Genomic DNA, 11,921 nt, shown 5'->3' with positions numbered 1-11,921 from the left:
CCAGGAGGGCAAAGACAGGAACGGCCTGGCCCACCTCCTGGGCGAGAGGGAGAGGCTCTTTTGAATAAATCATAGGATAACTCAGCCCCACAATAAAGCACCTAGAACTGACCTCCAGGAATGTCCCAGGCTCCACTCTCTCCAGGAGACAAGGGCCTCACTTGAGGGCGATTCGATCGGAAGTTGGGCAATACCACTTTGTCCAGGTCAATGGAGAGCAACTTCTGGTGTTTCCAAAGGTTACTTCAGGAAAACAGATTCAAACAAAATAAAAATAAGCAACTGTACTGGCCCAGGCAGCTGACCCAATTCCTAAGAAACAGAAAGTGATTTAAACAGAAACGTGAACGGATGTCCCATCTACGTCTATCTAAACACAACTGCGGACAACTAGAGGGGCACTTCCAGGCCCCCAGACAAGGACGTCAGATCAAGACCTTATGCGTGAGATGCAGTTCTGGAGGGTCTATAACATCACCAACAGGAGTTTGTCTTGGCTTCAACCAGGAACACGACCCAGCAGATGAGGAAACTACACGTGACCTCTGAAGGAGCTGGTGGACAGCAGCAGTGGACACAGCCCGGCTAGAAGGACCAGTCTCCGCCATGAGACAGCAGAGCCGGGGGCACCTACTCGTATGTGGCAAAGGCAGCAGACCCGGTGCCAGGAGCCAGCTGTCACCCTGGTCCTCAAGGACACCACTCGCAGGAGGGAGAATGAGGCAGACACACAAGTAACCGAGCAATGGCAGAAACACGGGAATAAAGGAATGAGCATGGGCCTTGCCTGAGGCCTCAGGATGATGAAGGGAACACACGTGCTTTGCAAAATGCACTGGACTCGTTTTGACTGCATCATTACTCTCAGTACTAATTCTTAGATCGGAAGCACATGTAACTGAGGAAGAGAGGCTGGTACATGGCCAAGAGCAGCGTGGGAAGACACAGAGATGAGAGCAAAGAGTGCAGACGGAAAATCTGAAGACCATTCTGGCTAAAACAAGGGAAGAGAATAAAATATGCTTGCAATTATGAATTCCCCGTTCTGCTTCTTATTCATGTGGACCCTGCTGGCCCATCTCTTACTTTGGCCAAGTGAGAGCAGACAGCCGAGTTCTAGCAGCAGTCAAGAGGCAGGTCAGAGGGCAGCCAGGCGATGTCAGCTCCATAAAGAGGCTTTCTGATCAGCTACTATCAGGCACGTCCAGTGGGGTAACTGCTTAGACTATAATCTGCTCTATTTTATATGATTTCACTTCGCTTTTCAGCTTAATCAGTCTGGAAATTAAACTGACGATTCTAAGTTATGGAATCAATGCATTTAAGCTTTATAACCCTGTAGGTGAATGAATATACATGGGGCTGTCTTTTCATTCTCACAGCGCTCTCCTGTTCTGGAATTTAATTACCCCACAGTGATCCTTTCTCGCTGAGCAGCTGGGGTGACAGAGCTCCACGTTATCACTTGAGAATTCCACAACGTCCTGGTGGGAGGACAGGTTAGCCTCGTGTGGGGCTCCTCGTAGGTCTGACCTCCTACAGCTGCTCATAGTATGGACGCCCGACACCCGGGAACGACACCAGGAACTGCATCCCGGTTTCAAGGACAGAGTGAATACCTGCACTCAGCACTGGGCTGATAGACCCTGACCTTTCCAGGGCTGACTGGGGTTGTCTGACATTGTTTCACATCTCCTCAGAGATTCAGAATCTAGACCCAGATCCAGGTCGCTGAGGACTGAGAACAATTTCCAGCAAGAAGTGAGATAAAGGTGGGGCCTGGTGGGTGTTTTAAGAAGAAGGAATTCCAGAGAGCAACAATGAAAATCAAATTCTAGGGGCAGCACAGCAGCAGCACCCTGATGGGCCAAGCTGGTACGTGACGGGCTGTCTGATGGACACGCAGATACAGGACACTGTCACCTGTCCTCAGAGCCCTGAGCAGTACCATGGAGAAGAAGTGGGTTTCAGAAACCTTTGCCGACAGCGACTGTCCACCGAGTGTGAACTGCTGACAACAGCTTGAATTAAAGTCTGGTTTGAATGTTCAGATAATGATAGGTTATAAATAAATGAGATATAAAAATGGAATCTTATCAGAAAATTTTAAATGATGGCATGTTAACTGGAATGGAAAAGTACTCAGTAATTAAAGTTTCAGGAAGAAACTGCTGACGAGGAGACAACGTGATGAATATCCGATGCTGTTTCCTATCGAGCGTGTTCTAAAGATGACATGGTCAGTGAGAGGTGCACTCAGGGCTTCTGTTCATGACGACAGCTTCACAGGAAGCTTCTGGGCCTTCTGCAGGCATCTCCCTCCTCGTGGCTCACCGTGGAGATGGCAGTCCCGTGCCCTGCCATACACACCCCAACACTGTACATGCTGAGACCCAAGGCAAGTGGGCAGCTGGTAGGGGAGAGAAGGCAGGAGCCACCCGGAGGTGATCTGGCCACGTGTGTGGGGTGTGCTGCCCGTGAGGGAGACAGGGGCTGGCAGCACCGCTCAGAGGAGGAGGAGCCGTGAGGGTTGCGGGGTCTCCCACAGCCATGCCCAGAACATAGGGCCCTGCGTCACTGTACTAGGACCTCAATCCTCCTCGCCACAGCAGGATATTGTCCTGCTGGGGCCAGAGACGCCAAACAGAGAAACAGGAGAGGAGTGATCTACAGAAAACAGGAACCAGTGGACTGAGTTGGCTCTTCTGCCTCAACAGAGAAACAGCACAGGTCGCTCAATTTTGGCTTTTAAAAGGAACTGACACAAATGAAGAGCTCAAGCTTGACAGCCAGATGGAGAAGCAGGCAGATCAGTGTCTGGGCCTGTCACAGTCTGAGGTCACTTTACCAGGGACAACCCAGCACAGGTGAGGGCACAAACGTGGCTCCAGGTCGCCCCGGGGGGACACAGAAGACCCCATCTGTATTCCAGAACCAACACCGCACACAGGTGCACTCAACTCCCAAATCTCCAGCATAAGGAGTCAGAGCGACCCTTCCAGGGACACGACTGTTAGATCACAGCTTTTCAAGCAAAAACCAAGCAAACCTCACCAGAAGGCTAATTACCAGAGCTCTTTTCATGCACAGTACCACCAGGGTGCGTGATTCTAAAGGTCAATATGGGGGCTCGCTAATTTAAAAACCATCACAAATGACAAGCTAGATTTGATTATTCAATAATGATGTCAGTAAAATTCCATTCGCTCTTATTAAAAAAGCAGCAATGAATCATAAACCCAGCAGCAGAAGTGGAAAAGCACAGGAGACACCAACCTGGGAGCCGTCTCGTTTAAAGGCTGTGGCTTGGCCCACGACAGGTGCGGACAGGCCGGCAGCGCGCGCGGCTCCGGGCCTCCGAGCCGGGCCTCTAGGACCTTGGAGTACCGGTGCAGATGGTTCCCTGGACAGCACCCACCGACAGGCCATCATTAAGAGGAGGCAGGGGAAAAGAGACATTGTTAGCTGTTGCTTCCTCTAAAGTGGCACACTGCACGCGCAGCAGCAGCCAACCCCCGCATGCCTGTAATCACACACACGTGCCTACACTCAGGAGTCTAACCTGTAGATACACTCCATGGAAACAGCATCTCTTCAAATATTTAATACTCAGACCAAAAAGAAAATCTCCATTTTCAAAATTCCAAACTCCTTTTGTTTCTCAGATCGTGCTGCCCCTCACGGTAGCCACTGCCCACACACGGCTACTGAGCAACTGAGAGGCTGGGCGCCACATGTTTACACAGTAATATTCCGGGGACGGGGGCTGCACAGTTTCATCACAAGGAACTGCCCGTTTTTTCACTCCGTAAATGCGGCCAGTGGGAAGGTCAGAACTACACCGGCTCACAACACGGTCCACGGACAGCCTGGGAGACGGGGCTCAGGCCGTGAGGGCTCGCAGCCCAGGCTCCGCTGAGGGGCCCCCCGCTGGGGGACCTGGGCCCATCTCTTCCATGGATTTGGAAGAAGTATCTGCTTTCCAGGTTCTAAGGGGACTCAGAGAGTAATCCCTGTGAAGCCACCCCGGCCCAGCGCCTGGTACCTAGTGAGCGCGCAGACCTGCTGACCACTCCTCCCCAGAGCCCTGAACCCATATCGTCTCAAGTGAGCCCGCACCCCGAACCCCCACCCCCCGAGGCCGCTCACCTTCCATCCTCTCCGGGGCTGCCAAGCCTGCTCCGCTGGGGGGTCGCTGCCGAGCCCCTGAGTGGCTGAGGCTGGGGGGCGTCACCCCGTACGACGTGAACTGCAGGAGCGCATCCAGGAGCCAGAAGCAGTCTGCGGGGTCAGCAACACACTGCTTAGGAAGTAGACTATTTTATTTTTTTTAGGAAGTAGACTATTTTAAAGCAGCCTCTACAGGAAAACTAAAGTGAGCCCCGAACAAGGCGGAAACGGGGTGGGAAAAGATCAGGTCCCAGCACAGCCCTGCGTGAGACACTCGTGTCCTCACAGTCATCGGCTGCCCACGGGGCCTCCTTTCAAGGAGGCCAGGCTGGCCCAGAGGCTCGGGGCTGCACGAGCTGCCCATGCACCCCTCAGCTCTGGGGCCCTCGTGACAAGGATGGATGGGGTTCCTACACGGACAGCAGGACCACATGACACCGCTGAAAGAAGCGCTGCTTGAGAACGGAGGGCCCGGTGAGAGGAGAGGAGAGCGAGGAGCTGACCCAGGCCAGCGCCCGCAGGCTGTCCCAGAGGAGGGCAGAGCCAGGACCGCCACGTGCGTCTGGAGAGGTGGGCTCGAGGTCAGTGAAAGTGCAGACTAGTGGTTTGGGCTGCCCTGAGTCAGTGGCCCCAACCACAGAGTGGGAAGACAGTTATCTTGGGAACGTCACTGCGAGTCCTGTGCTGGGCTGGGCTCAACAACCCCCTCGTGCGGCCACGTAGACGGACTTTCCTCTCAGGAGACCAAGGAGCTGCACTGGCTAAACCTGGATCACTGCCCCCACCAGCTTCTCCCCGCGGCTGCCACATCCCCCAAAACTAGCACGGACAGGAGGAGGCTCACAGAAAGGAGAGGGGATGGCAGGAAGCGCCTGTCCCCCAACAGAGCCTGAGTCAAGTGCTCACAGCTCCAAAAGCTCCCCCAGGCGGTCACAGGGAGTGTGGGACGGGACAGGCCCCCTACCACTGCAGGGCCAATAAAGAAGCTTCCCAAGACCTCAGGTCTGCAATAACAGTCTCCACAGAAATAAAACATTAATCTTCTTTCAACTATAACTTACCTTCACTTTTGACTTTTATTTAAAAAAAAGAACCATATTCTAATGCTTCACGTGAAATGGTAGGAATGCAGTCACTTAACCTTCTGATCACAGAGCGGGCACAGGGAGAGAGACAGGGGGAGAGGTGCACCCCAGGCAGGCCAGCTACGCTCAAGCCGCCTCGCCCCTCCCATGAAGCCTGGTCATCACCTGCCCGTGAGGACACGCCTCCCCCCGCCCCCCGCCCCCCCAGCAGAGACAGAACACTCACACCCATCCACCCCTCCTTTACAAAGCAAGAGAGAGACAAGTCTGTGTCCAAGCTCATCCTTCAAATGTGAAGGACTCATCAAGAGATGCTAGCAAAGAGGGGTGCTAAGGACTAGGTGCCCCCTCACGCCCAACAAGGATACCACATGCCCCTCTCAACAGCCCAAGCTCCCAGGCCTGGCATAAGGGCCAAGTGCCGGGCCCGCAGGAAAGGGGTGGTCAGATGCGAGAGGGGGCCTGCAGAGTAGTGTCAGGGACACAGATGCCAGAGAGGGGGCCAGGGAGGGCAGAGACAGTAACCACGGGCCTCCCCGCTGCGTGTGGTGGGTCTGCCATCCGCCAGCCTCTGGAAGGCCACAAAGTTTTGTTTTGCTTATTAAACGTGTCTAGCCCAAGATACCTATCGAAACACCCCGAGCAGCCCCTACCTATTCACCAGCGTCTCATGGGGGCCTGTTTGGGGACCAGCGCAGAAAGTGCAAAACGTCACGGCCACCAAGCCCACCCGCTCAGCCGCACCACCGCTCACCCTTCTGCCGGTGACTGTCGTCCAAGCAGTTGGAGTCTCCGTACAGCACGACACGGCCGCCGCCCTCGGCTGGGAGCTGGTACAGCCCCAAAATGGGGACGTTTTCAACCACCACCGTTTCCTGCTTCAAGACCTCCAGTCCTGAAACAACACAACAAAACAGGAGTGAGAACTTCTGCGAGGGAATGAAGGACGTCCCAGCTGCCCCTTGACTTGCCATTTAGTCCACCTAACAAAACAGGGGAAAAAAAACACACCAAGATAAAACATACAGTCACAACAGTGCAAACTTTTAGGATAAGAAAACAAAGTATAAAGTGCCACTAATTTGGGTTGTAGCGAAATTCGCATATGTGTGTATGTATATTCCCATAATCCTCCTTTTCCATTTTCACGTAAAATGATGATACACAGTATTCACAGTCCTAAAGGCATCACTTCTCTCTTTTCATCCCCAAGCACAAATTTTTGTCCCTTCTTATTATGCTGATAGGCTATGTCTTCAGACTACACACACACAAGGGGAAGCGCCCCCTCACCACACAGGTACCTATGCACAGTTATACACACTGATACCCAGGCTTCATGTTTAGTAACAAAAGCTATGACAATGACACTCATCTTCAGAACACATGCCCACGTATTTCTGATTTAAGGTATCTGTTACATGAGTCTCACAAACACAGTACAAATGCTCCAACAGCAGAGCTTCCCGCCTCTGCCCAAACCGACAACTCACAACATCAACTGGACCAAGATGACACTGCACAGACACCACAGCAGCTGCTGCCAGTGACACCAGCTCATAAACAGAGTCTCAGACCCTAAAGCAAACGCGGCCATGCACTGAAACGACACACACCTGCATCCAGCGTCTACCCCGCCGGTCACTCTAAAACATGAGGCTACAGGAACGCAGTGCTTCCTATTCTCTGCACATAAGCCCCCAGGAAGCCCGCGGAAGGGAACACAGGATTTTCTCTGTCAGAGGGAGAGACAGGGCAGTGGAACAGATGAAGCAGGGAACGTGCACAAAGCACTGCAGCCTGGCCTTGTGGTCTGACAGAGCTCTGTCTCTAACAATAGGGTCCTTTTTGATCCAGCATAACCCAGATTTTTAAATTCCTATTTTGTACCCACAAGATTATTCAAGCAACTTAAAGCCTGTTTGGAAATAAAAAGCCCTTTAAAAAGGATTCCAAGGTAATTAATCTTTATTTTCAGACTAGCAGAACACCAAAGTAAAGTATGCACCCTTAACCTACTTCCTCTCGCCGCAAAATGAAGAGCTACCAGATACCAAGAGGCTGACAAGGAGTCCACGGCCTTCACCGGGGGGCGGAGGGGGTGTCCAGAAGCAACAAAGCCTGGTGAACAATGGAGCTCAGCAAGAATCACTAAGCCACAGTGCACTGTGCCAGGGGACTGGGAAGACAGAATCATACATGCTTAAAAGTTAAAACATAATCTTATGAACAGAGAACTACTCATTGACTGACTTCTCGACTGGAAGGAAGGAACCCCTTCCAGACAACACAGCAGTAAATTTCACCTTGCAAACGCAAACACATGAGTGAGAAATCCTGACTTCTTGTCATTCTCTATTAATGAAACTGTCCCTGACTTCAACTACAGAAAATGACAAACATCACAACGAAGGGGCCTGCCATTCTGAAACACGAAAGAAACATCAAGCTGCACAAGGAGATGGACCCAATCTGCAAGTATCCATCACGCGGTCACATGATAACCTCGCAGGTGAGAGACACAGGGTGCGGACGCCGGCTCTGGGGCACAGGGCTGCAGGATGACCACCCTGGGCAGGACGGGGGTGGCGGCACCTGCAGGAAGGGCAGAGGCTCCCCAGCTCCCCCTGCACCCTGACTGCTCTGCGCGCCAAGCACGGTCACAGCACCGACGCTGGGGACACAGCATGGCTGACCTTCCAGGGTTAGAAAAGAGGAAACTGAAAGCAAAGACCTTTCCTCCCTTCTAATCCTTCAGAGAATTTTACGAGATGACTTTGTATTACAATATTCTTTATCTTCACATAGTTAAGACATTCAAAACAGTCAACATTTCTCTAAAATTTTAGTTATCTGGCAATCACAGAGTAGAACAATTCATAAATAGTAACAAAAATTTCAAGCAATTTTGAAGGTAGTTTAAAAAAAAACACAAAAAAACCCTTACCAACACCCTCTTCTCCTATAGGAAAGTCAACTTACTTTGCAGTGCTCACTACCCATGTATTCTAATTATCAGCAAGAGATGGTTGAACCTTCCTAGGTTCACATCACACAGATGTCTTACCTGAAGTACCACACAAACACTGTGATGAATTTTTTAAAAATCCAAACTGCTAATGGAGAATGGATTTCTTTTCTGGTGATGAAAATGTCCTGGGACTAGGTGGTGGTGATGACTGCACAACTTGTGAATATACAAAAAAATCACTGAACTGTAGACTTTAAAAAAGCGAATGTTATGGTAGGTGCACGCATGCATGCTAAGTTGTTTTAGTCATGCCCAACTCTGCGACTCCATGGACTGTAACCCATCAGGCTCCTCTGTCCATGGTGTTCTCCAGGCAAGAAAACTAGAGCGGGTTGCCATGCCTTCCTCCATATGGTAGGTGAATTACATGTAATAAAACTGTGATTAAAAAATTAAGAAGAAAGAAAGAGAGAAACCAAAAAGCATATGAATAGCATATTCCATACCTTGGTCCTTAAATGTCTGTGTTATCACGATGCCATCTTCTGGAAATTTAGCAATGCTGCACCCTGACGCATAATACACTAGAATAAACAGCCATTCAGTTAGAACCTGGAAACACTGAAGGCATTCAGCAGCAGCTGCTCATTTACCTGGATGCACGCTTTAGACATTATATATTTACTAAAGCCATTCCTAATCTTAAGAGAGGAGCTATTATTATTGCCTGGTCACACAAACTACAAGTAATAATCTCAAAATTCAAGCTAAATTATGCTATTAATCTAAGGTTTCTGGGCAGATTAAAGAAACTGGAGCTGTCAGCCTCGGGAAAACCTAAGTCAGGACGAGCAGTCTAGGTGACAATAATGCTCAAGATGCTGTTTCAGAAACTAGTCACCAGAACGAAGGGGGACGGTAGGATACTTCTTACGTGAGGTATGCAACGTTATTTCATAAATAGAATTTCATAAATAATCAGAGACCTGGGGAGTGTTCCTTATTTGGGAATATACAGGACACAAAGAACCAAAACTAGGAATGCTGGCAAGAAGTATTTCATCTTAAAAATCTGGACAAAGACTGGGGGAGCACCCAGAATTACAGGTGTCTTTGTGAAGACACTGCACAGTTCTTTCCACAGGCCTTGCATATTTAGGTGACAGCACATTATTTTCTCTCTCTCTGAAAACTCAAGACTTCAAAGATGCACCGCATCTGCTAGCCCACCTCTGGGAATGACGAGCCCTACTAAAAGCAAACACAAAACCTTACTGTCATGATTCGCCAAGGTAAAGTCCCCCTCGTACAGGCCATCGCTGAAAGCCATGTTCCAGACTGACAGCAGCTCGTTCAGGGCTGGGACGTTGGCTCCTCCAGTGTCTGGCATCCACCACTGCCTATGACAGGGACAGGGCCTTTGTGAAGCACTTGAGGCATCCCACAAACCCGTCATATTTTGAGAAAATCAATTTCTCCCACCAGAGGCCACTTCATCCACACTAGGCTTCACCTAAAACTAACTGTCCTGGTTTGAGTAACAACACAATGTAAATGCTCCAACTAGTGTACAGAATAAACCGAAGCCCAATTTATTTCATGAAATGCACCACATTTAACATAAACACACACATACACAAAAAAAAAACATAAACACACTGCATATACAGCCTGGACCTTGAGAGGGTCAGTGAAGGAAGAAGGAAACTTATGAAGTTCAAGTCACAGACTCCGAAGAAAGAACATGTATCATAAGGATGAGACATTCATAATACACTGGAAATTTGTCATCCATAACCATCTACTGCAAGGTTTCTTTAAATAACAGTTCTTTTGGTGCATTTAAACATATACAGTAAAGGGGAGATGGAAGAACAGAAAAGAATAAACAGAAATTTAAGGCTCCAGTGTCTTAAGATCAACAAAAATTGTTTTTTGTTGTTTTTGAACCCTTTGTTGTTTGTTTTGAACCCTTTCAACCAGTACTTGGTTCAATGAGCAGCTGACTTTCAAGAGCATCTCTGCCAAAGGAGAGCTTGCCCTAACCAGGCGTCTGAACCTGCATCATGGCCAGAAAGGTCATCACTCTAGGTCTCTGCTGCGGGATTTAATTCCTATAAAGTCAAATTTCTTATCCAAATACCAATTCGTGTCAGTACCTGGTGTTTTCATCGTAAAACTTGACTTTCCTCATCACGGATGTGTTGTACCAGTCACTGAAGACAATGAGTGAGAGGCCGTTGTCCACGTCCCTCCGCAGCTTGGCCACCTCCTCCGGGAAGTACTCTTCCTCACTGTCCACCATGAGCAGCGTTCCTGAGGGACAGGGGTGAGAACAGCCATCTCACCATTTCAGACATGTGGTTTTACACTGGCCTCAGTATCTCCAGCTACTGGCTTCTAATATTTTGTCCTGTGTCCCTATTCCACGTCAGAAGGGAGTGTAAAAGAAAGGATCAGGGTCCGAAAGCACGTGGCCACTGGCCAACTGTGGCCTGTTTCACTGATGATGACCTACGTGAGGATATTTCACTTATTCAAAAAGAAGCAAAATTCTGTGCTAGAGTTTCTTTTGATTAAAAAAAAAAAATCAACAACTTATTGACCAGAAACGTATTAATACGTATTTTGTTACTCAAACATTACAGACCAGAATATTTCAATTTTTACTTACATAACAAATCATAGGCCACAGGCATTATTTTCTGCAAAAATCACCTAGTCAATAATGTTGATGCTAACATAATGAAAGTGTACCAATGTTCTTGTCCCCAGTAATCCTGAGGGTTTCACATTTCAGCTGAACATCAGGAGCATAGACCCTAGCCTACCCCACCCGTCCCCAGCCAAGCGGGGCAGCCTGCCAGCACCTCGCATCACTCACCGTACTGATTAGCATCAAAACACGTGAAGGGGGAGCCGAGGACTTCAACGAAGTAGCCCATGCTCCTCAGGTGCTGGTACATGTCCCTGAAGTTGGTGTGGATGTGGTCACCATTCCTGAAACAGAGGAAGCCCAGCACTAACCCTCCCAGCCCTTCCACGGATTGAAGGCCACATGGTTGCAGGGTTCACTTCCAAAGGAACAGCTTCACCGCCGAGAGGGCTGGTCCACTGGCACGAAAGCCAGCCTTTCAGACCAGCTTGCCCTGGGCTGCATATAAAGTAGTGATAACAGGAAATCACCCGCACAGCATAGACATGAAGGAGAGAAAATGACGAGAAGATATGGCCAAAGACATGTTTTGTAAAGTGCACCAAAGCATCACTTTAGTGGGGGCACAGATGTAAAAGGCCAGCAAGCAGTCACCTGTGCTGCACAAACTCAACATGGGCATGCAGAGATGCCGACAATGAACCGTGGTGGCCACACAGGCAGCCTTACAGGCCTGCCACGGGTCACCTTCGCTCCCGCCCCAGCCTGGCCGGGGAAGGACAGGGCAGGGGTGATGGGCTCACCAGTCCAGAGGGTCGTTCTTCATCCTCAGGTTGTCCCGGGGGAAGTAGCCGGGTGGGTAGCGCAGGTTGTGGTATTGGTCCCAGAGGACGCGCTTGCTCCGGGGAGGGGCGGGGATGATCTTCACCTTGATCGGCAGCTTCACTGTGGACGTCTGTTCTGCACCACTGTTTGACTGAAGGAAGAAAAGAATTCTGAAACAGCCCTTCTGCTCAGAAGAAACGTCTTACGCCAGAAA

At 49.8% G+C, this 11,921-nt stretch overlaps 1 protein-coding gene across 1 annotated transcript in view; it reads right to left on the bottom strand.

The window, feature by feature from the left end:
* Positions 1 to 11,921, bottom strand: part of MBTPS1 (membrane bound transcription factor peptidase, site 1) — a 44,624-nt gene that overhangs the window by 1,546 nt on the left and 31,157 nt on the right. Inside the window, exons 14-22 of the mRNA XM_043436219.1 lie at positions 11,686 to 11,858; positions 11,111 to 11,226; positions 10,386 to 10,542; positions 9,502 to 9,626; positions 8,733 to 8,810; positions 6,010 to 6,150; positions 4,150 to 4,281; positions 3,277 to 3,403; positions 113 to 243 (exon numbers count right to left, since the gene is read on the bottom strand). Coding sequence (XP_043292154.1) covers positions 113 to 243; positions 3,277 to 3,403; positions 4,150 to 4,281; positions 6,010 to 6,150; positions 8,733 to 8,810; positions 9,502 to 9,626; positions 10,386 to 10,542; positions 11,111 to 11,226; positions 11,686 to 11,858 — 1,180 coding nt within the window. The remainder of the gene's footprint in view (positions 1 to 112; positions 244 to 3,276; positions 3,404 to 4,149; positions 4,282 to 6,009; positions 6,151 to 8,732; positions 8,811 to 9,501; positions 9,627 to 10,385; positions 10,543 to 11,110; positions 11,227 to 11,685; positions 11,859 to 11,921) is intronic.

The sequence above is a fragment of the Cervus canadensis genome, chromosome 18 (genome assembly GCF_019320065.1).
Source record: "Cervus canadensis isolate Bull #8, Minnesota chromosome 18, ASM1932006v1, whole genome shotgun sequence".
Taxonomy (NCBI): domain Eukaryota; kingdom Metazoa; phylum Chordata; class Mammalia; order Artiodactyla; family Cervidae; genus Cervus; species Cervus canadensis.
Note: the sequence above shows the minus strand (reverse complement) of the source record. Positions and strands in the feature narration are given on the sequence as shown.